Source organism: Artemia franciscana, chromosome 20 (genome assembly GCF_032884065.1).
Source record: "Artemia franciscana chromosome 20, ASM3288406v1, whole genome shotgun sequence".
Classification (NCBI taxonomy): domain Eukaryota; kingdom Metazoa; phylum Arthropoda; class Branchiopoda; order Anostraca; family Artemiidae; genus Artemia; species Artemia franciscana.
The window spans coordinates 710,516-736,780 of record NC_088882.1 but is presented as its reverse complement, the minus strand read 5'-3'; the positions used below and the strand labels follow the sequence as shown (position 1 = coordinate 736,780).

General features: G+C 32.6%; 6 protein-coding genes across 6 annotated transcripts; all 6 read right to left on the bottom strand.

Moving 5' to 3' along the window:
* Window positions 1-307: 307 nt before the first annotated feature.
* LOC136040180 (poly [ADP-ribose] polymerase tankyrase-1-like) lies at window positions 308-1,667 on the bottom strand. The gene has a single exon (XM_065724327.1). It carries the CDS (start codon window positions 1,627-1,629, stop codon window positions 526-528), a length of 1,104 nt encoding a protein of 367 aa, XP_065580399.1. The 5' UTR covers window positions 1,630-1,667; the 3' UTR covers window positions 308-525.
* A 4,829-nt stretch (window positions 1,668-6,496) lies between these two features.
* LOC136040316 (putative ankyrin repeat protein RF_0381) lies at window positions 6,497-17,169 on the bottom strand. The gene is made up of 2 exons (XM_065724558.1): window positions 16,662-17,169; window positions 6,497-7,191 (listed from the first exon to the last, which is right to left on the bottom strand). The coding sequence occupies exons 1-2, from the start codon at window positions 17,167-17,169 to the stop codon at window positions 6,497-6,499; spliced, it is 1,203 nt and encodes a 400-aa protein (XP_065580630.1).
* On the bottom strand, window positions 16,044-22,789 carry LOC136040246 (ankyrin-3-like). Its single transcript, XM_065724457.1, has one exon. The coding sequence runs from the start codon at window positions 20,150-20,152 to the stop codon at window positions 17,195-17,197; it is 2,958 nt and encodes a 985-aa protein (XP_065580529.1). The 5' UTR covers window positions 20,153-22,789; the 3' UTR covers window positions 16,044-17,194.
* On the bottom strand, window positions 20,414-20,785 carry LOC136040315 (CARD- and ANK-domain containing inflammasome adapter protein-like). The gene has a single exon (XM_065724557.1). It carries the CDS (start codon window positions 20,783-20,785, stop codon window positions 20,414-20,416), a length of 372 nt encoding a protein of 123 aa, XP_065580629.1.
* A 100-nt stretch (window positions 22,790-22,889) lies between the features above and the next one.
* On the bottom strand, window positions 22,890-24,783 carry LOC136040313 (26S proteasome non-ATPase regulatory subunit 10-like). Its single transcript, XM_065724556.1, has 2 exons — window positions 24,765-24,783; window positions 22,890-24,507 (listed from the first exon to the last, which is right to left on the bottom strand). The coding sequence occupies exons 1-2, from the start codon at window positions 24,781-24,783 to the stop codon at window positions 23,675-23,677; spliced, it is 852 nt and encodes a 283-aa protein (XP_065580628.1). The 3' UTR covers window positions 22,890-23,674.
* An 86-nt stretch (window positions 24,784-24,869) lies between these two features.
* LOC136040312 (ankyrin-1-like) lies at window positions 24,870-25,997 on the bottom strand. Its single transcript, XM_065724554.1, has one exon. The coding sequence runs from the start codon at window positions 25,995-25,997 to the stop codon at window positions 24,870-24,872; it is 1,128 nt and encodes a 375-aa protein (XP_065580626.1).
* Window positions 25,998-26,265: the final 268 nt, after the last annotated feature.

Genomic DNA, 26,265 nt, shown 5'->3' with positions numbered 1-26,265 from the left:
AAACACTACATTATAAACAAATTCGCACACTATAAGCAAAGCACTATATTATGAAAAATAAATCACAAATATAACCAGTTTACGAGGGTATTAAACAATATACAACAACGAATTATCAAGAATATAAATAAACAATAAACTACATAAGATGTATCTTCAAGTTATAAGCTATAGTGCAATAGTTTAAGTTTGAAAATTGAAAATTGAAAATTGAAAATCTTCCATTTTTTAGGAAGATTCTCACAATATCTCTGTCTCCATAATCAACACTGTAACGCAACAATGTTATCCCATTGGATTTGGGGCTATTAAATTGGATTTGGGGCCATCTCCTATAAGGCGCTAAACAGTTGGTATATAACATGTACTAGCAGCAATGTTGATATCTTTCTGCAGACACCGGAGAGTCTCTGATGCTTCTTTATTGTATTTCAATATTGTATTATATTCTAACTTCAATATTGTATTAATCAGCTCTAATTTCTTCAACATATCTAAAGTGTTCAGATGACTTGGATTCATTTCTTAAAACATTTTTAGCATTTCTATTAATTTACTCGCAACTTTTTTTTGTCCATTAGCCATAGCAATTACCAATAATTTATCCCCTTGATTATTACAAGCGTTTGTTATAGCTAAGACCTCATTAGGTTTTATTTCTTCAAGTCGGCTGATCGATTCAACATTACCATTTTTTATATCTCTAAACAGTTCTTCGATTAATTTCAGTAAATTAATAACTTTCTGATCCTTAGAAAGGTCAATAGGTAGTTTCCCATCTTTGTTCTCAATGTTATAAGTTGCACCATGATTTAATAAAGATTTTACAATTTCCAAGGAGCCGTTTTTAGCGGCAATATGAAGAGATGTAGTACCACTAACAGTAGTTTTAGCATTAATAAAGTCATTTAATTTGTCGCGACCGATATTCTCTAACAAAACATCAACAATTTCTTGGTTACATTTGGAAGTAGCAGCGTGCAAGGGTGTATTACCTTTATTAGTTGTTTGATTAACATTAGCTCCATTTCTTATCAAGGTATTGACAATATCTAAGTCTCCATAGTCAACAGCAAAATGCAACGTTGTTCTTCCATCAATATCTTTGTCATTGGGACCAACCCCATCTTTTAAAAGACGCTGAACAGTTTGTCTATCACCTTTACTAGCACCAATGTTGATATCTTTCGTCAAATAACGGAGAATCTCTGATGCTTCCTGACCATCAAGTTTTAATCTAGAATTAATTACTTCTAACTTTTTTAAAATATCTAAAGTATTCGGATGACTCGGTCCAAAAACAGATTTGATTCGATCAAAACATTCACTGTAGACTTTAAGGGCTCTGATCCACTTATATTGAACAAATAGAATGTTTCCAATGTCGTACTGAGTACCTAAGGTGTCTGGATGATTCTGTTCCATAACTGTTTTTTGAATGCTTAAAACCTCTTGATAAGTATTCATGGCTTGATGCAGCTTATTTTGTCTGAAGAGTACTCCAGCAATGCTATTTAGTGTTCTCAAGGTATCGGTATGATTAACACCGAGAAATATTTTCCTCTTTTCAAAAACCTCTTTATAGATTTTTAAGGACTCCTCTAATTTACCTTGGTTAGATAGTACCATTGCTATATTGTTTTCGGCACTTACAGTGATTGGATAATTTGCAACTTTTAATGCTGATTTAATTTAACCTTTTAATGCTGATTTTAAATATATAAGTTTCATCAAGTTTAGTCCTACTCATCATAAGTTACGAGCCTGAGAAAATTTGCCTTATTTTAGAAAATAGGGGAAAACACCATCCAAAAGTCATAGAATCTTATCGAAAATCACACGATTACATTCAGTGTATCAGTGAACCCAACCTTAGAAGTTTCATGCTCCTATCTACAAAAATGTGGAATTTTGAATTTTTTGCCAGAAGGCAGATCACGGATGCGTGTTTATTTGTTGTTTTTTTCAGGGTTGATCGTATCGACCCAGTAGTCCTAGAATATTGCAAGAGGGCTCACTCTAACTGAAATGAAAAGTTCTAGTGCCTGTTTTAGGTGACCAAAATATTGGAGGGCACCTTGGCCCCCTCCCACGCCAAATATTTTCCCAAAGTCGCCGGATAAAATACTGAGACAGCCATTTTATTCAGCATAGTCTAAAAACCTATAACTATGTCTTCGGAGACGACTTACTTCCCCACAGTCCCCGTGGGAGGGGGTACAAGTCACAAACTTTGACCAGTGCTTATATATAGTAATGGTTATTGGCACAGACGTTTTCAGGGGGATGTTTTAGTTGGGGGAGTTCTTGAGAAGAAGGGATCTTTCCCATGGAGGAATTTGTCATGGGGGAAGAAAATTTCCATAAAGGGAGCGCAGGATTTTCTAGCATTATTAAAAAAAAGAACAATGAAGAAATAAATATGAAGAGGTTTTGGATTGGGAAAAGTATGGAACAGCATTAAAACTTAAAACGAACAGCAATTATTACGCATATGAGGGTTCATCTCCTCTTAAATACCTCGCTCTTTACGCTAAAGTAGTTTTAGTAATTTTAACTATTTATTCTACAGCCTTGCTGATTCAGGGGTCACTCTTAAAGAATTGGGACAAAATTTAAAGTTTAGGGTAAAGAGAGAGGTATTAATGATGGGACAAACCCCCTCATATACATAATAAAATATACGAACATAGAAGTTCGTTACGTAAGTTAGTTCTTAAGTTACGCATATTTTCTACTAATAAAAACGTTCGTATAAAACTTCTAGATGCGTTTAGATTCTAGATGCATCTAGAACTATAAAAGTTCTAGATGCCTTTTTAAGTAACCAAAAAATTTAGGGGGCAACTAAGCCTCCTCCCCCACTCCTTTTATTTCTCAAAATCATTTGACCAAAACTATGAGAAAGCCATTTAGCCAACAAAAAATAAACATTCAAATTTCGTTTTAATTATTTATCTGTGGAGAGCCAAAACCAAAACATGCATTAATTTAAAAACGTTCATAGATTAAACAAAGAAACAAGTTTTTTTAAACTGAAAATAAGGAGCAACATTAAAACTTAAAACGAACAGAAATTACTTCGTATATGAAAGGGGCTGCTCCCTCCTCGAGGCCCTGCTCTTTACGCTAAAGTTTTTTACTGTTTTATAAAGTAGAATTGAGAGAAAGTGTCATAGAAAGTAATATTCATTACTAAACGCAGGTTTCATTTCTTCAGTATTGTCATATTGAATGGTGAAAATAAACAAGCGGAACTAATAAGTTAAATTTAACGCTGCTTTTCACTAGCGAAAAATTGTGCGTTAACAGTCCAAAGACAACTTTTAATCCCAAAGACAATTGCAGCATCAAAGGAAACCTACGTCTGTTAAAGCTGTTTCATACCATTAGCTCAATCCCGAATTCAGGAAAGGAGTTAAAAGGTTTGAAGAACTCCTAAGTAGGGCTTTTTGGAAAACTTTATTAAAAAAGAATGTCTAAAATTCCGCACAATGCAATCCTCTTCTACTGAAGTTTTTGACATCTTGCTGCAATTCAAAGCTTAGGATTGAAAGAAAACGGATACACAAAATAAAAGCCAATAAAAAAAAATAGAAATACAATTATTTGATGAACTATCTCCCTTCCCATTTTTCCTTGATTTTTTTAAATAAGCATCTTGTTTCAACCAAAGCTTTATGTACGATATTATCGATATTTCTACGATAGGTTTCTACGATATTTCCTTCTATACGGAATACCGAAGTCAGAAAAAAAAATAACAGATTGCGTTTATACCACTCTTTGCTTAGGCAGCGTTAGTGCACTGCCTATAATTGTTTCTCATCACCTACAAGGCTCAACTTTTTTGTGATTTTCTCACTTAATTTTACTCGTTTAAACCTTACAGGCGAACGGACTATAACTACAAAAATTTATAGACCTTCTCTATGAACCTTATAAATACGATGATTAAAGGGATTATGCATATCAGACTTTTCAATGTGTTCATATTCACTTGTAAAAGCAAGTTCCATATCTTCAGTGTTGCCACATTGAACGGTGAAAATAAACAAGTGGAACTAATAAGTTAGATTTAACCCTGCTTTTCACTAGCGGAAAATTGTGCGTTAATAGTGCGAAGACAACTTTTAATCCCAAAGACAATTACAGCTTCAAAGGAAACCTACGTCTCTTAAAGCTGTTTCATACCATTAGCTCAATCCCGAATTCAGGAAAGGAGTTAAAAGGTTTGAAGAACTCCTAAGTAACGTATTTTGAAAAACGTTATTAAAAAAAATGTCTAATATTCCGTACAATACAGTCCGCTTCTACTATAATTTTGACATCTTGCGGCAGTTCACAGCCTAGGATTGAACGAAAACTGAATACACAATAGGATACACAATATAAAAGCTAATAGAAAGACAAAATGTAATTATTTGATGAAATAAAACTTCCCTTCCTATTTCTCCATAATTTTTTAAAATGAATATCTTGTATCAACCAAAGCTTTATGTAAAATATAGCTCATACAATAATAATGTCAATAACAATGTTATAATGATGTCAATGTCATTATCAATGTCAATCAATCAATGAACAATGGACAATGTCAATAATGTATAGTAATGTTATAATTATTTCAGTAAACAATGTTGTTCTGCGCTTGCAACAGGGTGCAAGTTCTAGTGTCATATTTTTTAGGAAACCAAGTCCTGAAATTGAACTGTTTAAACTCAACATTTGCTAAAATTAAGAATAAAAATGCTAACAGAAACACATTATATATCCTTAATTTTGAATTTCCCTATAAATAGGGCTCATACAAGGCCAAACTTCACAAAAGAGTTACTTTGATAGAAGACAGTATTTTTGCCATTAATTAGTGTTAAACAACATATTGATAATTGCAAAAATCACAGGTTCAACTAAAGCGAAAAGCCAGGTCATTAGAATACAACGGGAAAATTGTAAATTTGGAAGAACCGGCAAAATAAAAATGGAAACGAAAGGTAAAAACAGTAAATATAAAAGAAAACAAAAAAGGAAAAACGAAACATCAAATATTCACATGTAATAAAAAAAAATTGCCAAACATATTTCTAAATGTAAATATTGTGCCTTAAAAACCGTTTGAAATTTTTACAGTGGGTCTTAATATTTATCCAATATTTTTTTTTAATGCGCGCTAACACCGTTTGATATTTTTGTAATGTGCCTTAGAAATCATTAAATGTTTTTATAATGCATCTTTAATATTTTTATAATGTGCCTTAAAAATAGTTTAATATTTTTAAATATGCCCTAGCCATCGTTTGATCTTTTTATAATGCGAGTTAACGATTGTTTAATATTTTTATATATTAAATTTTATTATATATTTAATATTTTATAAATATTTTATAAAATATTAAATATTTTATAAATATTTCATATTTATTATATATTATGTATATTATATTATATATATATATATATATATATATATATATATATATATATATATATATATATATATAATATATATATATATATATGTATATATATATATATATATATATATATATATACATATATATATATATATATATATATGTATATATATATATATATATATCTATATATATATATATATATATATATATATATATATATATATATATATATATATATATATATATATATATATATATATATATATATATATATATATATGCGCCTTAAAAATCGTTTGATTTTTTTTTCACCATAGCCACATGTTACGATTCCAATAGAATATTATTATGCAATAAAATCTATCGTTTTACCATTTTATCCTGATTCTCAATGTCAGCTTGATGTCTTAAAATTTTTTGCATAAAACAACTTTCTTATCTTTGACAAATCTTTGTTCTGTGTAAAGTAAGACGGCACTGGACCCTTAACGTTCTCTGTAAGCCCAATATTAGCACAAATAGCAACAGTTGTTTATTTAAAACACCGTAACAGTTTCAGCCCCTGCCTTTCTTGCTGTCATTTGCAGTGGTAAAATCTTTTCCCCACGTCAAAGTACATACACGTTTGATATTTGCCATTTGAACTACATAATATTTAATCTTCAAGCGCAAGGAGTTGTCCTGCCTTTTTTGGAATAGAGACTGAAATGACAACGATACAGAAAAAAAAAAATTTCAGTGGGGGGGGGGGGAAGGTACACAAATTGAAAAACACATCTAAAATCGGTTTATATTCATTTTTATTCCGTTTTTAAGCGTTTTGTTAAGTTTAAGTTTTGTAAGTATTCCTCTCTTTTGCAAGCATAGGAATGACCCTATTAACATAGATTCTATACTTTAGAAGATAATATTGAGTCTATGAGCATTTTACAGGTAATAAAACATGAAGTAGGCTTTTATTATTACTATCTTAAGTACTTAAATAGAAATTATCATTAACCATGGCTGGGCATAAGGTCTCTAGCAATATTATTCAGAGCTTAAAAAATTCAACTCCATTCTATGTTTACATTCTGTTATTTTTGAAATCTTTTTAGCATTTCTAGCAATTTACTTGCAACATTTTTTTGTCCATTAGCTATAGCAACTACCAATAATTTATTGCCTTGATTATTACAAGCATTTGTTATAGCTAAGACCTCATTAGGTTTTATTTCTTCAAGTCGGCTGATCGATTCAACATTACCATTTTTTATATCTCTAAACAGTTCTTCGATTATTTTCAGCAAATTAATAACTTTCTGGTCCTTAGAAAGGTCAATAGGTAGTTTCCCATCTTTGTTCTCAATGTTATAAGTTGCACCATGATTTAATAAAGATTTTACAATTTCCAAGGAGCCGTTTTTAGCGGCAATATGAAGAGATGTAGTACCACTAACAGTAGTTTTAGCATTAATGAAGTCATTTAATTTGTCGCGACCGATATTCTCTAACAAAACATCAACAATTTCTTTGTTACATTTGGAAGTAGCAGTGTGCAAGGGTGTATTACCTTTATTAGTTGTTTGATTAACATTAGCTCCATTTCTTATCAAGGTATTGACAATATCTAAGTCTCCATAGTCAACAGCAAAATGCAACGTTGTTCTTCCATCAATATCTTTGTCATTGGGACCAACCCCATCTTTTAAAAGACGCTGAACAGTTTGTCTATCACCTTTACTAGCACCAATGTTGATATCTTTCGTCAAATAACGGAGAATCTCTGATGCTTATGACCATCAAGTTTTAATCTAGAATTAATTACTTCTAACTTTTTTAAAATATCTAAAATATTCGGATGACTCGGTCGAAAAACAGATTTGATTCGATCAAAACATTCACTGTAGACTTTAAGGGCTCTGATCCACTTATATTGAGCAAATAGAATGTTTCCAATGTCGTACTGAGTACCTAAGGTGTCTGGATGATTCTGTTCCATAACTGTTTTTTGAATGCTTAAAACCTCTTGATAAGTATTCATGGCTTGATGCAGCTCATTTTGTCTGAAGAGTACTCCAGCAATGCTATTTAGTGTTCTCAAGGTATCGGTATGATTAACACCGAGAAATATTTTCCTCTTTTCAAAAACCTCTTTATAGATTTTTAAGGACTCCTCTAATTTACCTTGGTTAGATAGTACCATTGCTATATTGTTTTCGGCACTTACAGTGATTGGATAATTTGCACCTTTTAATGCTGATTTAATTTAACCTTTTAACGCTGATTTTAATGCTGATTTTAAATATATAAGTTTCATCAAGTTTAGTCCTACTCATCATAAGTTACGAGCCTGAGAAAATTTGCCTTATTTTAGAAAATAGGGGAAAACACCATCCAAAAGTCATAGAATCTTATCGAAAATCACACGATTACATTCAGCGTATCAGTGAACCCAACCTTAGAAGTTTCATGCTCCTATCTACAAAAATGTGGAATTTTGAATTTTTTGCCAGAAGGCAGATCACGGATGCGTGTTTATTTGTTTTTTTTTTCCAGGGTTGATCGTATCGACCCAGTAGTCCTAGAATATTGCAAGAGGGCTCACTCTAACTGAAATGAAAAGTTCTAGTGCCCGTTTTAGGTGACCATAATATTGGAGGACACCTTGGCCCCCTCCCACGCCAAATATTTTCCCAAAGTCGCCAGATAAAATACTGAGACAGCCATTTTATTCAGCATAGTCTAAATACCTATAACTATGTCTTCGGGGACGACTTACTTCCCCACAGTCCTCGTGGGAGGGGGTACAAGTCACAAACTTTGACCAGTGCTTATATATAGTAATGGTTATTGGCACAGACGTTTTCAGGGGGATGTTTTGGTTGGGGGAGTTCTTGAGAAGAAGGGATCTTTCCCATGGAGGAATTTCTCATGGGGGAAGAAAATTTCCATAAAGGGAGCGCAGGATTTTCTAGCATTATTAAAAAAAAGAACAATGAAGAAATAAATATGAAGAGGTTTTGGATTGGGGAAAGTATGGAACAGTATTAAAACTTAAAACGAACAGCAATTATTACGCATATGAGGGTTCATCTCCTCTTAAATACCTCGCTCTTTACGCTAAAGTAGTTTTAGTAATTTCAACTATTTATTCTGCAGCCTTGCTGATTCAGGGGTCACTCTTAAAGAATTGGGACAAAATTTAAAGTTTAGGGTAAAGAGAGAGGTATTGATGATGGGACAAACCCCCTCATATCTATATATATAAAAATAAGTTGTCTGTCTGTGTGTCTGTCTGTGGATCAGGTGACGTCATGTTTCTGTGTTGACTGACGTCGTGAAATTAGTTGTCGTCATTTTTGCTTTGACGGTGACGTCATTCAAGATATTTAAGACATATGTTCACGTAGAAATCTATTAATGTTTAAGTTTACAATGACTGATGAACTTGCCATGGCAAAAGCCGATGAAGATGCTCAAAGAGTCTATGCCAAAAAACTTGCTGCTGATAGAGAAAGTCAGAAAAGAAAGCGTGCCGAGGAAATACCAGAGCAACGCGAAAGCAGACTTGCTGCTAAAAGAGAAAGTGAAAAAAGAAGGCGTGCCGAGGAATCAAAAGAACAGCAAGGAAACAGGCTTGAGGCTGATAGAGAAAGAAAGAACAGAAAGCGTGCCGAGGAATCAAAAGAACAGCAAGGAAACAGGCTTGAGGCTGATAGAGAAAGAAAGAACAGAAAGCGTGCCGAGGAACTACCAGAGCAACGCGGAAGCAGACTTGCTGCTAAAATAGAAAGTGAAAAAAGAAGGCGTGCCGAGGAATTACAAGAACAGCAAGAAATCAGGCTTGCTGCTGATAGAGAAAGTAAGAAAAGAAAACGTGCCGAGGAATCACAAGAACAGCAAGAAATCAGGCTTGCTGCTGATAGAGAAAGTAAGAAAAGAAAGCGTGCCGAGGAATCAGAGCAACCTGAAAGTTATCACCTGGCATTCAGGTACAACCCAGTCGATGATTATAGCTTGAGTAGATGTGTTCAAATCGGGACAATGTCTAAAATTTGTCCCTATTGCAAGGCCTTGAAATTCAATGGTGAAACAATGGGAATGTGTTGTGCCTCAGGAAACGTTAAACTTCCTCTATTGGCTGCACCACCAGAGCCATTGAAGACTTTCCTTACTGGAACTACGTCAGAATCTAAGCGTTTTTGTCAAAAATCAGAAAATACAACTCATGTTTCCAAATGACGTCGTTTGGAGCCCAAATCGAAAATCCAGATCAATTTATGTCTACTTTCAAAGTAAAAGGGCAAATTTATCATAGAGCAGGGTCCCTTCTACCATTCTCAGGCGAGAATCATAAATTTTTACAATTGTACTTCATCAGTGATAGAAATTCTGAATTGAATGCACGTTGCGAAATTTCTCCCAACGTTGAAAGGACAATCGTTTCCCAATTGCAACATCTTTTCCACGAAAATAATAATTTAGTGCGTCTGTTCAAAACAGCCATCGATTTGATACCTACTGATACGCATAAAATTGTTATTTCCGCTGACAAAACGCCTCCTGGCCAACATGTGCGTAGATACAATGCTCCAACTATCGACGAAGTGGCAATTGTTATGGTCGGTGATCAGTTTTTACCTCGAGATATTATTCTTCATAAGCGAAACGCTCAGTTGTTAAGAATTGCTGAAACTCATCGATGCTACGATGCCCTACAATATCCTATCATTTTTTTGGGATGGAGTCGACGGCTATCACTTTAATATTAAATTGATGAATCCAGCCACTAACAAAGAAATGAATAATAAATGCAGTGCAATGCATTATTATTCCTATAGACTAATGATTCGGCAGGATGAAGAAAATTATATTTTAAAATGCCGTGAATTGTTTCACCAATTCGTCGTTGATATGTATGCTAAAATTGAATCAGAACGTTTGCTATACATCCGCCTGAATCAGACCAAGCTCCGCTCTGAACAATACATTCATTTGCGAGATGCAGTTATAAATGACGGTAATACCACAAACGTTGGAAGATTAACAATTTTACCTTCGTCATATGCTGGCAGTCCCCGTCATATGCATGAATATACTCAAGATGCTATTGCGTATGTTCGTCTCTATGGTCGTCCAGGTTTATTTATTACATTTACATGTAATCAATCTTGGGACGAGATACTGCAGCTTTTACTTCAAGGACAATCGGTGGTTCATAGGCATGACATTACGGCCCGTGTCTTCCGGCAAAAGTTGAAATCACTGATAAACTACATTGTAAAACTTGAAGTGTTTGGGTCAGTGCGATGCTGGATGTACTCAGTGGAATGGCAAAAACGAGGTTTGCCACACGCACATATACTAATCTGGCTACATAAAAAAATTACTTCGAACGAAATTGATGATGTGATTTCCGCTGAAATACCTGATAAAAATGTCGATAAGGGGTTACATGATATTATTGTAAAAAATATGATACATGGACCTTGCGGTGCACTGAACGAAAATTCACCATGCATGGCCAAAGGAAGGTGCACAAAGCAATATCCTCGACTTTTAGCATCAAACACAATTACTGGCAATGATGGTTACCCACAATATAGAAGAAGATCTACTGAAGATGGCGGTAAAGAGCAATAATAAAGAAGCGTAACGGTACCACCATCGAAGTAGATAACCAGTGGGTTGTTCCATATTCCCCATTATTATCAAAAACATTTAATGCACACATAAACGTTGAGTACTGTAACTCCGTAAAGGCAATCAAATACATATGTAAATACGTCAACAAAGGCAGTGACATGGCAGTTTTTGGCTTGCAGCCCGAAATCAAAGATTTCGATGAAATCGTACAATATCAGGCTGGAAGATACATAAGCAGTAATGAAGCTGTTTGGCTTGCCTGAAAAATTCTAATTTATGGGCACACGTAAAAACATTAAAATTAACTAAAAATATGCGTGTCCGATTGCAAAACGATGACTCTGGTCAAACATTTTCAGATCAATTGCTGGCAATGGGAAACGGAAAGCTCCCAGTAGACTCAATTTCAGGACGTATACAACTACCTGCTGATTTCTGTAATTTAGTGACGTCCAAAAATGAATTGATTGAAAAAGTATTTCTGAATATTCTAAAAAATTACAAAAATAATAAATGGCTAAGTGAAAGAGCGATTCTCGCACCCAAAAATATAGACGTCCACGAAATCAACAATATTGTTTTGACCAAGATTCGAGACCAGGCAGTCCTTTACAAGTCAGTCGACACAGTTTTGGAACCAAATGAAGCGGTTAATTATCCATCTGAATTTTTAAATTCCATAGATCCTTCAGGGTTTCCACCACACGTGCTACAACTAAAAATAGGCGTACCAATAATACTTTTAAGAAATATAAACCCACCAAAGCTTTGCAATGGCACTCGACTTGCCGTAAAAAAAACAATGGAAAACCTAATAGAGGCCACAATCTTGACAGGGCCTTTTGAGGGTGAGGCTGTTCTTATTCCTCGCATTCCCATGATTCCAACGGATCTGCCTTTTCAATTTAAAAGATTGCAATTCCCAATTCGATTAGCATTTGCAATCACCATTAACAAAGCTCAAGGTCAATCATTAGAAAAATGTGGTATAGATCTTAATACTGATTGTTTTTCCCATGGACAATTGTACGTTGCATGTTCGAGGGTCGGTAAGCCTGACAATCTATTTATATGCAGCGACAATTGGACAGCGAAGAATGTTGTATATTCGCAAGTTTTACGCAGTTAATTTGTATTTTGGAACCAAATGAAGCGGTTAATTATCCATCTGAATTTTTAAATTCCATAGATCCTTCAGGGTTTCCACCACACGTGCTACAACTAAAAATAGGCGTACCAATAATACTTTTAAGAAATATCAACCCACCAAAGCTTTGCAATGGCACGCGACTTGCCGTAAAAAAAAAACAATGGAAAACCTAATAGAGGCCACAATCTTGACAGGGCCTTATGAGGGTGAGGCTGTTCTTATTCCTCGCATTCCCATGATTCCAACGGATCTGCTTTTTCAATTTAAAAGATTGCAATTCCCAATTCGATTAGCATTTGCAACCACCATCAACAAAGCTCAAGGTCAATCACTAGAAAAATGCGGTATAGATCTTAATACAGATTGCTTTACCAATGTACAATTGTATGTTGCATCTTTGAGGGTCGGTAAACCTGACAATCTATTTATACGCACAGACAATGGGACAGGGAAGACTGTTGTATATTCACAAGTTTTACGTAGTTAATTTGTATTGTATCTATCTATCTATCTATCTATATAAAAACGAGTTGTGTGTATGCATGTTTGTTTGTTTGTAAAAAGAGCGTTTGCATATGACGTCATTATTAGTACATACGGCTTTGTATATGGACAGACAATGGGAAAGCCAAGAATGCTGTATATTCGCAATTTTTACGTAGTTTGAAACACATATATAAATCTATCTATATTCACAGGTGGGACACAGGGACACAACTACAATGGCGCGTAACTAATATGGCGCGTAACGACTTACGCGCGCGGGGGGGCTTGGGGGGGCGCGAAGCGCCCCACCAACTAGGTGTTGGGGTGGCGCGAAGCGCCACCCCAACAGCTAGTACATAATAAAATATACGAACATAGAAGTTCGTTACGTAAGTTAGTTCTTAAGTTACGCATATTTTCTACTAATAAAAACATTCGTATAAAACTTCTAGATGCGTTTAGATTCTAGATGCATCTAGAACTATAAAAATTCTAGATGCCTTTTTAAGTAACCAAAAAATTTAGGGGGCAACTAAGCCTCCTCCCCCACTCCTTTTATTTCTCAAAATCATTCGATCAAAACTATGAGAAAGCCATTTAGCCAAAAAAAATAAACATTCAAATTTCGTTTTAATTATTTATCTGTGGAGAGCCAAAACCAAAACATGCATTAATTTAAAAACGTTCATAGATTAAACAAAGAAACAAGTTTTTTTAAACTGAAAATAAGGAGCAACATTAAAACTTAAAACGAACAGAAATTACTTCGTATATGAAAGGGGCTGCTCCCTCCTCAAGGCCCTGCTCTTTACGCTAAAGTTTTTTACTGTTTTATAAAGTAGAATTGAGAGAAAGTGTCATAGAAAGTAATATTCATTACTAAACGCAGGTTTCATTTCTTCAGTATTGTCATATTGAATGGTGAAAATAAACAAGCGGAACTAATAAGTTAAATTTAACGCTGCTTTTCACTAGCGAAAAATTGTGCGTTAACAGTCCAAAGACAACTTTTAATCCCAAAGACAATTGCAGCATCAAAGGAAACCTATGTCTCTTAAAGCTGTTTCATACCATTAGCTCAATCCCGAATTCAGGAAAGGAGTTAAAAGGTTTGAAGAACTCCTAAGTAGGGCTTTTTGGGAAATTTTATTAAAAAAGAATGTCCAAAATTCCGCACAATGCAGTCCTCTTCTACTGAAGTTTTTGAAATCTTGCTGCAATTCAAAGCTTAGGATTGAAAGAAAACGGATACACAAAATAAAAGCCAATAATAAAATAGAAATACAATTATTTGATGAACTATCTCCCTTCCCATTTTTCCTTGATTTTTTTAAATAAGCATCTTGTTTCAACCAAAGCTTTATGTACGATATTATCGATATTTCTACGATAGGTTTCTACGATATTTCCTTCTATACGGAATACCGAAGTCAGAAAAAAAATAACAGAATGTGTTTATACCACTCTTTGCTTAGGCAGCGTTAGTGCACTGCCTATAATTGTTTCTCATCACCTACCAGGCTCAACTTTTTTGTGATTTTCTCACTTAATTTTACTCGTTTAAACCTTACAAGCGAATGGACTGTAACTACAAAAATTTATAGACCTTCTATATGAACCTTATAAATACGATTGAATGATTAAAGGGATTATGCATATCAGACTTTTCAATGTGTTCATATTCACTTGTAAAAGCAAGTTCCATTTCTTCAGTGTTGCCACATTGAACGGTGAAAATAAACAAGCGGAACTAATAAGTTAGATTTAACCCTGCTTTTCACTAGCGGAAAATTGTGCGTTAATAGTCCGAAGACAACTTTTAATCCCAAAGACAATTACAGCTTCAAAGGAAACCTACGTCTCTTAAAGCTGTTTCATACCATTAGCTCAATCCCGAATACAGGAAAGGAGTTAAAAGGTTTGAAGAACTCCTAAGTAACGTATTTTGGAAAACGTTATTAAAAAAAATGTCTAATATTCCGTACGATACAGTCCGCTTCTACTATAATTTTGACATCTTGCGGTAGTTCACAGCCTAGGATTGAACGAAAACTGAATACACAATACGATACACAATATAAAAGCTAATAGAAAGACAAAATGTAAAAATTTGATGAAATAAAACTTCCCTTCCTATTTCTCCATAATTTTTTAAAATGAATATCTTGTATCAACCAAAGCTTTATGTAAACTATAGCTCATACAATAATAATGTCAATAACAATGTTATAATGATGTCAATGTCATAATCAATGTCAATCAATCAATGAACAATGGACAATGTCAATAATGTATAGTAATGTTATAATTATTTCAGTAAACAATGTTGTTCTGCGCTTGCAACAGGGTGCAAGTTCTAGTGTCATATTTTTTAGGAAACCAAGTCCTGAAATTGAACTGTTTAAACTCAACATTTGCTAAAATTAAGAATAAAAATGCTAACAGAAACACATTATATATCCTTAATTTGGAATTTCCCTATAAAAAGGGCTCATACAAGGCCAAACTTCACAAAAGAGTTACTTTGATAGAAGACAGTATTTTTGCCATTAATTAGTGTTAAACAACATATTGATAATTGCAAAAATCACAGGTTCAACTAAAGCGAAAAGCCAGGTCATTAGAATACAACGGGAAAATTGTAAATTTGAAAGAACCGGCAAAATAAAAATGGAAAGGAAAGGTAAAAACAGTAAATATAAAAGAAAACAAAAAAGGAAAAACGAAACATCAAATATTCACATGTAATATAAAAAAATTGCCAAACATATTTCTAAATATAAATATTGTGCCTTAAAAACCGTTTGAAATTTTTACAGTGGGTCTTAATATTTATCCAATATTTTTTTTTAATGCGCGCTAACACCGTTTGATATTTTTGTAATGTGCCTTAGAAATCATTAAATGTTTTTATAATACATCTTTAATATTTTTATAATGTGCCTTAAAAATAGTTTAATATTTTTAAATATGCCCTAGCCATCGTTTGATCTCTTTACATTGCGAGTTAACGATTGTTTAATATTTTTATATATTATATTTTATTATATATTTAATATTTTATAAATATTTTATAAAATATTAAATATTTTATAAATATTTCATATTTATTATATATTATGTATATTATATATATATATATATATATATATATATATATATATATATATATATATATATATATATATATATATATATATATATATATATATATATATATATATATATATATATATATAAATATATGTATATATATATATATATATATATATATATATATATATATATATATATATATATATATATATATATATATATATATATATATATATATATATATATATATATATATATGCGCCTTAAAAATCGTTTGATTTTTTTTCACAAATAGCAACAGTTTTTTTATTTAAAAACACCGTAACAGCTTCAGCCCCTGCCTTTCTTGCTGTCATTTGCAGTGGTAAAATCTTTTCCCCACGTCAAAGTACATACACGTTTGATATTTGCCATTTGAACTACATAATATTTAATCTTCAAGCGCAAGGAGTTGTCCTGCCTTTTTTGGAATAGAGACTGAAATGACAACGATACAGAAAAAAAATTTTCGGTGGGGGGGGAAGGTACACAAATTGAAAAACACATCTGAAATCGGTTTATATTCATTTTTATTCCGTTTTTAAGCGTTTTGTTAAATTTAAGTTTTGTAAGTAATTCTCTTTTGCAAGCATAGGAATGACCCTATTAACATAGATTCTATACTTCAGAAGATAATATAGAGTCTATGAGCATTTTACAGGTAATAAAACATGAAGTAGGCTTTTATTATTACTATCTTAAGTACTTAAATAGAAATTATCATTAACCATGGCTTGGCATAAGGTCTCTAGCAATATTATTCAGAGCTTAAAAAATTCAACTCCATTCTATGTTTACATTCTGTTATTTTTGATATCTTTTTAGCATTTCTAGCAATTTACTTGCAACATTTTTTTGTCCATTAGCTATAGCAACTACCAATAATTTATTGCCTTGATTATTACAAGCATTGGTTATAGCTAAGACCTCATTAGGTTTTATTTCTTCAAGTCGGCTGATCGATTCAACATTACAATTTTTTATATCTCTAAACAGTTCTTCGATTAATTTCAGCAAACTAATAACTTTCTGGTCCTTAGAAAGGTCAATAGGCAGTTTCCCATCTTTGTTCTCAATGTTATAAGTTGCACCATGATTTAATAAAGATTTTACAATTTCCAAGGAGCCGTTTTTAGCGGCAATATGAAGAGATGTAGTACCACTAACAGTAGTTTTAGCATTAATGAAGTCATTTAATTTGTCGCGACCAATATTCTCTGACAAAACATCAACAATTTCTTTGTTACATTTGGAAGTAGCAGTGTGCAAGGGTGTATTACCTTTATTAGTTGTTTGATTAACATTAGCTCCATTGCTTATCAAGGTATTGCCCAATATCCAAGTCTCCATAGTCAACAGCAAAATGCAACGTTGTTCATCCATCAATATCTTTGTCATTGGGATCAACCCCATCTTTTAAAAGACGCTGAACAGTTTGTCTATCACCTTTACTAGCAGCAATGTTGATATCTTTCTGCAAATAACGAAGAATCTCTGATGCTTCCTGACCGTCAAGTTTCAATTTAAATTTAATTACTTCTAACTTCCTTAAAATATCTAAAGTATTCGGATGACTTGGTCCAAAAACAGCTTTGATTTGATCAAAACATTCACTGTAGACTTTAAGCGCTCTGATCAACTTAAATTGAGCAAATAGAATGTTTCCAATGTTGTACTGAGTACCTAAGGTTTCTGGATGATTCGGTTGCATAACTTCTTTTTGGATCCTTAAAACTTCTTGATAAGTATCCAAGGCTTGATGCTGTTTATTTTGTTTGAAAAGTACTCCAGCAATGCTATTTAATGTTCTCAAGGTATCGGGATGATTAACACCAAGAAATATTTTCCTCTTTTCAAAAACCTCTTTATAGATTTTTAAGGACTCTTCTAATTTACCTTGTTTAGATAGTACCATTGCTATATTGTTTTTGGCACTTACAGTGATTGGATAATTTGCACCTAGTGTATCTTTCCACTTTTCAAAAACTGCAATGTTGATATTTAGCGCTTCCTCATATTTTCCCAGACTATTCAATACTAAAGCCATACTAAACATAGTATTTAAGGTATCTGAGTGATTTAACCCTAGTGCCTCTTTTTGTTTCTTATAGACTTTTTCATAAATGTCCAAAGATTTTTTATTCTTCCCCTGTCTATGCAGCACTAAAGCGACGGCGCTTCTTGTACTTAAAGTATCCTTACTATCTGAACCCAGAATTTCAATTTGCTTCTGAAGAACACCTTCAAGTATATTTGATGCTTCTTCATACATTCCTTGTTTATATAGCACTTTGGCTATTTCTGTCTGAATATCTAATATACCAGGATTGTCTGGTCCTAGAATTTCTTTTCTTCTTTCCAATACACTTTTCAAAATCCTTAAGGCCTTTTGGTAGCTTCCTTTACAAAAGAGCTTTGAGGCTGTATTAATCTGAGCAGATACTTCTTCTTGGAATATTTCCTTTAACTGTTGGACTTCAGGAAAGTTACTTTGTATTGCAGCAGTTATTAATGTTTGGTTCTCTCTGTTACGAGCACTCATAATTGCTTTTATTGTATCAATATCCTTTATTTTGTTTAGGTCACGAATAACTTCAACATCATACTCTTTAACTTTTCTAAATGACTCACTTATTAAGTAGAAAAGTCTAGTTATATCATTATCTACACATAAATCTGATGGTGTTTTTTCACTGTCAGAAACATCATTATATACTGCACCATAGGACAACAAAACTTTTACAATTTTTTTATGAGAAAATTTTGCTGCATAATGTAAAGGTGTAGATTTCTTTCTACCAACCACACTGGGATTGGCTTTATTATGCAAAAGAAGCTTGACAATTCCTTCATAGCCTTTCCATGCAGCATAATGTAACGGTGTCCCACCGTCAATATTTCTTGCATCAACAATGGATCCTGATTTGATACATTTTTCAACTTCTGAAGACTTATTCTGTTTAACAGATTTAAATAACATTTCAGTTGATGTTAGTAAATCGATTGTGTCTTGGTTGGTACTCATTTCGATAGGTTTTCTATTAAGCTTATCAACCAGATTATAAATTGCACCATTTTTTAATAAGACTTCAATAACGTCCTTATGATCAAAGCCAGCAGCTATGTGCATGGGACTCGCACCATTATTATCTTTGGCGTTAATATTAGCACCTTTAGATATCAAATACTTTATAACCTCTAAATGACCCTTAATTGCAGCATAATGCAATAATGTTTGATTGGCTAAGCCAGTGTCATTAATATTAATTCCTTTACTACGGAAAAAATGCACGATATCTTTATGACCTTCTCTAGCTGCAATGTGTATAGGCTTTGAGCCAGATTTATTTAAAGCGTTGATGCTTGACCCTTCACCTACAAGATATCTTACAATTTCTAATCTATTTTCCTGTGAAGCAATATGCAAAACTGTAAAATCATCGGTACCTTTAGCATTTATATAAATTTTTCCATGTTGCAGCAATAATTTCACCACTTCCAAATGACCAAGTGCAACTGCTAATTCTAAGGGTGTTCTTCTCTTATTGTCCTTTATGTTAATTTTTGTTCCATTGCTTAGTAAGATTTCAACAACATTAGTATATCCATTTCCTGCGGCTTCATGTAATGGAGTACCTCCTTCGATATTTTGAACATTGACATTAGCATTGTTTGATATTAAAACTTCAGTCGCTTCTTCATGGCCGTATTGTGCTGTAAAATGTAATGGTGTTGACCCATCAGTAGTAATAGCATCAACAGTAGCTCCACAAGTTATTAGAAGATTTATTATCTCTGTGTGACCTCCTATAGCAGCAGAGTGTAATGGAGCAGTGGGATTATTTTCAGTACACCTAATGTTAATACAGGCCTTATTTTTTAACAACATCTCTACAATATCCTTAAAACCAGACAGGGCTGCCAATGAAAGGGCCATACAACCCTCTGTATTAACTTCAGCTCTATTTTCTATTAAAACTTTGACAATCTCCTTGTTATTATTCTTAATAGCAGAGATCAATGGTGTTATCTTGTTGCATTTAACGTTAACATTGGCCCCATTTGCAACCAGAATTTCAACTATTTCCTTGTGACCTCTTTTTACAGCGATATTTAATGGTGTGCATTCAGTTCTATCTGCAATAGCATTCATATTAACTTCAGCTTTATTTTTTATTAAAAGGTTAACTGCATCTTTGTGGCCCCCTAGGACAGCTGCATCTAATGGTGTAAGACCAAATTCTGCTTTAGCGTTTACTTCAGCTTTGTTTTCAATCAAGGAAACAATGTCATCTAAATTGCCATTGCTAGCAGCTACATGTAACGGTGTCATTTCATTATTAGATTTATCACTGACTTCAGCTTTTTTTTGTAAAAGAAGGTCAATGACATCGCTGGTGCTGCTCACAGCAGCTACATGAAGTGCTGTATTACCATTAATGTCCTGAGCTCTAACTTGAGCTTTATTTCTTAATAAGAGTTCAATAATATCTTTGTGACCATTCAGAGCAGCTACATGTAGTGGGGTTTCTTTTGTTTCGGTTTTATGATTAATTTCTGCTCCTTTGCTTATTAAAATCTCAGCAATTGCCTTTCACCCATTCATTGCTGCGTAGTGTAATGGCGTAGCATTATGTTTATCTTTAGCACAAAGTGTGGCCCCATACTCAAGGAGAGTTGCAACTATTTTTACTTGACAACTCAGTACTGCCAAATGTAGTGGTGTTAGACCATCCACAGTGGCAATATTAGCATTTGCATTATTTCTAAGTAAGGCTGATACAATTTTGTCATGTCCATCTTCTGCTGCATAGTGTAAAGGAGCCTTATTATAGCCTTTATCAACAGCATCAATGTTAGTTCTATACTCTATTAAAATATCAACTATATGTTCGTGACCATTTTCTGTGGCATAATGTAATGGTGTACAGCCTTCAATAACTGCAGCATTTACATCTGCTCCCATTTGTATTAAGGCCTTTACTACATCAAGGTGACCTTGATGTAGACCTTCAAGGTCAAATTTATAGACCTTCTATATGAACCTTATAAATACGATGATTAAAGGGATTATGCATATCAGACTTTTCAATGTGTTCATATTCACTTCTAAAAGCAAGTTCCATTTCTTCAGTGTTGCCACATTAAACGGTGAAAATAAACAAGCGGAACTAATAAGTTAGATTTAACCCTGCTTTTCACTAGCGGAAAATTGTGCGTTAATAGTCCGAAGACAACTTTTAATCCCAATGACAATTACAGCTTCAAAGGAAACCTACGTCTCTTAAAGCTGTTTCATACCATTAGCTCAATCCCGAATTCAGGAAAGGAGTTAAAAGGTTTGAAGAACTCCTAAGTAACGTATTTTGGAAAACGTTATTAAAAAAAATGTCTAATATTCCGTACAATACAGTCCGCTTCTACTATAATTTTGACATCTTGCGGCAGTTCACAGCCTAGGATTGAACGAAAACGGAATACAAAATAGGATACACAATATAAAAGCTAATAGAAAGACAAAATGTAATTATTTGATGAAATAAAACTTCCCTTCCTATTTCTCCTTAATTTTTTAAAATGAATATCTTGTATCAACCAAAGCTTTATGTAAAATATAGCTCATACAATAATAATGTCAATAACAATGTTATAATGATGTCAATGTCATAATCAATGTCAATCAATCAATGAACAATGGACAATGTCAATAATGTATAGTAATGTTTTAATTATTTCAGTAAACAATGTTGTTCTGCGCTTGCAACAGGGTGCAAGTTCTAGTGTCATATTTTTTAGGAAACCAAGTCCTGAAATTGAACTGTTTAAACTCAACATTTGCTAAAATTAAGAATAAAAATATAAGAATAGATACGCTGTTGTATAGAATGTCATTTTTTCACATTGGTGTCACGACTGAACGAGAAATATCATAAATAGGGCTTTGTCAGATATAAAACTCGTCCATAAGACAGAGAAGAAACATTAGATTAGAACAGATTAGAATCCTCTTCCCTTTATTTCCTGTAAAAAAAACAACAAAACATTGCATCAGACAGCTTTATTCAAGATAGTTCTCTTACGGTCATTATAAACAAATTAACACTTTATAAAAAAGTTAAACATAATAATGACAATAAAAAACTGACAATAACATACAATAAAAGTTTAAAAAAATGTAAACAATGTTACTTTAGACAATAAAATTAGACAATTTAGAAATTGTCTTTAAAACTTAGTGTAGAATATAGTGTAGTAATTATAGTGTTAAAATGCTAACAGAAACACATTATATATCCTTAATTTTGAATTTCCCTATAAATAGGGCTCATACAAGGCCAAACTTCACAAAAGAGTTACTTTGATAGAAGACAGTATTTTTGCCATTAATTAGTGTTAAACAACATATTGATAATTGCAAAAATCACAAGTTCAACTAAAGCGAAAAGCCAGGTCATTAGAATACAACGGGAAAATTGTAAATTTGGAAGAACCGGCAAGATAAAAATGGAAACGAAAGGTAAAAACAGTAAATATAAAAGAAAACAAAAAAGGAAAAACAAAACATCAAATATTCACATGTAATATAAAAAAATTGCCAAACATATTTCTAAATGTAAATATTGTGCCTTAAAAACCGTTTGAAATTTTTACAGTGGGTCTTAATATTTATCCAATATTTTTTTTTAATGCGCGCTAACACCGTTTGATATTTTTGTAATGTGCCTTAGAAATCATTAAATGTTTTTATAATGCATCATTACAATCTTTAATATTTTTATAATGTGCCTTAAAAATAGTTTAACATTTTTAAAATATGCCCTATCCATCGTTTGATCTCTTTATAATGCGAGTTAACGACTGTTTAATATTTTTATATATTATATTTTATTTTATATTTAATATTTTATAAATATTTCATATTTATTATATATTATGTATAATATTATATATATATATATACATATATGTATATATATATATATATATATATATATATATATATATATATATATATATATATATATATATATATATATATATATATATATATATATATATATATATCGCCTTAAAAATCGTTTGATTTTTTTCACCATAGCCACATGTTACGATTCCAATAGAATATTATTATGCAATAAAATCTGTCGTTTTACCATTTTATCCTGATTCTCAATGTCAGCTTGATGTCTTAAAATTTTTTACATAAAACAAATTTCTTATCTTTGACAAATCTTTGTTCTGTGTAAAGTAAGACGGCACTAGACCCTTAACGTTCTCTGTAAGCCCAATATTAGCACAAATAGCAACAGTTTTTTATTTAAAAACACCGTAACAGCTTCAGCCCCTGCCTTTCTTGCTGTCATTTGCAGTGGTAAAATCTTTTCCCCACGTCAAAGTACATACACGTTTGATATTTGCCATTTGAACTACATAATATTTAATCTTCAAGCGCAAGGAGTAGTCCTGCCTTTTTTGGAATAGAGACTTAAAAGACAACGATACAGAAAAAAAAATTTCGGTGGGGGGGGGGAAGGTACAAAAATTGAAAAACACATCTGAACTCGGTTTATATTCATTTTTATTCCGTTTTTAAGCGTTTTGTTAAGTTTAAGTTTTGTAAGTATTCCTCTCTTTTGCAAGCATAGGAATGACCCTATTAACATAGATTCTATACTTCAGAAGATAATATAGAGTCTATGAGCATTTTACAGGTAATAAAACATGAAGTGGGCTTTTATTATTACTATCTTAAGTACTTAAATAGAAATTATCATTAACCATGGCTGGGCATAAGGTCTCTAGCAATATTATTCAGAGCTTAAAAAATTCAACTCCATTCTATATTTACATTCTGTTATTTTTGAAATCTTTTTAGCATTTCTAGCAATTTACTTGCAACAATTTTTTGTCCATTAGCTATAGCAACTACCAATAATTTATTGCCTTGATTATTACAAGCATTTGTTATAGCTAAGACCTCATTAGGTTTTATTTCTTCAAGTCGGCTGATCGATTCAACATTACCATTTTTTATATCTCTAAACAGTTCTTCGATTAATTTCAGCAAACTAATAACTTTCTGGTCCTTAGAAAGGTCAATAGGTAGTTTCCCATCTTTGTTCTCAATGTTATAAGTTGCACCATGATTTAATAAAGATTTTACAATTTCCAAGGAGCCGTTTTTAGCGGCAATATGAAGAGATGTAGTACCACTAACAGTAGTTTTAGCATTAATGAAGTCATTTAATTTGTCGCGACCAATATTCTCTAACAAAACATCAACAATTTCTTTGTTACATTTGGAAGTAGCAGTGTGCAAGGGTGTATTACCTTTATTAGTTGTTTGATTAACATTAGCTCCATTTCTTATCAAGGTATTGACAATATCTAAGTCTCCATAGTCAACAGCAAAATGCAACGTTGTTCTTCCATCAATATCTTTGTCATTGGGATCAACCCCATCTTTTAAAAGACGCTGAACAGTTTGTCTATCACCTTTACTAGCAGCAATGTTGATATCTTTCTGCAAATAACGAAGAATCTCTGATGCTTCCTGACCGTCAAGTTTCAATTTAAATTTAATTACTGTTAACTTCCTTAAAATATCTAAAGTATTCGGATGACTTGGTCCAAAAACAGCTTTGATTTGATCAAAACATTCACTGTAGACTTTAAGGCTCTGATCAACTTAAATTGAGCAAATAGAATGTTTCCAATGTTGTACTGAGTACCTAAGGTTTCTGGATGATTCGGTTGCATAACTTCTTTTTGGATCCTTAAAACTTCTTGATAAGTATCCAAGGCTTGATGCTGTTTATTTTGTTTGAAAAGTACTCCAGCAATGCTATTTAATGTTCTCAAGGTATCCGTATGATTAACACCGAGAATTATTTTTTTCTTTTCAAAAACTTCTTTATATATTTTTAAGGACTCTTCTAATTTACCTTGTTTAGTTAATACCATTGCTATATTGTTTTTGGCACTAACAGTGATTGGATTGTTTTCACCAAGTGTATCTTTCCGCTTTTCAAAAACTGCAATGTTGATATTTAGCGCTTCCTCATATTTTCCCAGACATTCAATACTAAAGCCATATGAAACATAGTATTTAAGGTATCTGAGTGATTTAACCCTAGTGCCTCTTTTTGTTTCTTATAGACTTTTTCAAAAATATCCAAAGATTTTTCATTTTTCCCCTGTCTATGCAGCACTAAAGCGACGGCGCTTCTTGTACTTAAAGTATCCTTACTATCTGAACCCAGAATTTCAATTTGCTTCTGAAGAACACCTTCAAGTATATTTGATGCTTCTTCATACATTCCTTGTTTATATAGCACTTTGGCTATTTCTGTCTGAATATCTAATATACCAGGATTGTCTGGTCCTAGAATTTCTTTTCTTCTTTCCAATACACTTTTCAAAATCCTTAAGGCCTTTTGGTAGCTTCCTTTACAAAAGAGCTTTGAGGCTGTATTAATCTGAGCAGATACTTCTTCTTGGAATATTTCCTTTAACTGTTGGACTTCAGGAAAGTTACTTTGTATTGCAGCAGTTATTAATGTTTGGTTCTCTCTGTTACGAGCACTCATAATTGCTTTTATTGTATCAATATCCTTTATTTTGTTTAGGTCACGAATAACTTCAACATCATACTCTTTAACTTTTCTAAATGACTCACTTATTAAGTAGAAAAGTCTAGTTATATCATTATCTACACATAAATCTGATGGTGTTTTTTCACTGTCAGAAACATCATTATATACTGCACCATAGGACAACAAAACTTTTACAATTTTTATATGAGAAAATTTTGCTGCATAATGTAAAGGTGTAGATTTCTTTCTACCAACCACGCTGGGATTGGCTTTATTATGCAAAAGAAGCTTGACAATTCCTTCATAGCCTTTCCATGCAGCATAATGTAATGGTGTCCCACCGTCAATATTTCTTGCATCAACAATGGATCCTGATTTGATACATTTTTCAACTTCTGAAGACTTATTCTGTTTAACAGATTTAAATAACATTTCAGTTGATGTTAGTAAATCGATTGTGTCTTGGTTGGTACTCATTTCGATAGGTTTTCTATTAAGCTTATCAACCAGATTATAAATTGCACCATTTTTTAATAAGACTTCAATAACGTCTTTATGATCAAAGCCAGCAGCTATGTGCATGGGACTCGCACCATTATTATCTTTGGCGTTAATATTAGCACCTTTAGATATCAAATACTTTATAACCTCTAAATGACCGTTAATTGCAGCATAATGCAATAATGTTTGATTGGCTAAGCCAGTGTCATTAATATTAATTCCTTTACAAAGAAAAAAATGCACGATATCTTTATGACCCTCTCTAGCTGCAATATGTATAGACTTTGAGCCAGAAATATTTTTAGCATTGATATTTGAACCTTTACTTACAAGATATCTGACAATCTCT

Bases quoted from the DNA above. Each gene is read 5' to 3' on its own strand.
- LOC136040180 (XM_065724327.1), bottom strand. From the start codon at position 1,629: ATGGTACTATCTAACCAAGGTAAATTAGAGGAGTCCTTAAAAATCTAT.
- LOC136040316 (XM_065724558.1), bottom strand. From the start codon at position 17,169: ATGGAGACTTGGATATTGGGCAATACCTTGATAAGCAATGGAGCTAAT. The intron at 7,192-16,661 runs GTAAATTGCTAG...GATGGTCATAAG, and splicing joins TGGACAAAAAAATGTTGCAA to CATCAGAGATTCTCCGTTAT.
- LOC136040246 (XM_065724457.1), bottom strand. From the start codon at position 20,152: ATGACACCGTTACATGTAGCTGCTAGCAATGGCAATTTAGATGACATT.
- LOC136040315 (XM_065724557.1), bottom strand. From the start codon at position 20,785: ATGGGAGCAGATGTAAATGCTGCAGTTATTGAAGGCTGTACACCATTA.
- LOC136040312 (XM_065724554.1), bottom strand. From the start codon at position 25,997: ATGCACATAGCTGCTGGCTTTGATCATAAAGACGTTATTGAAGTCTTA.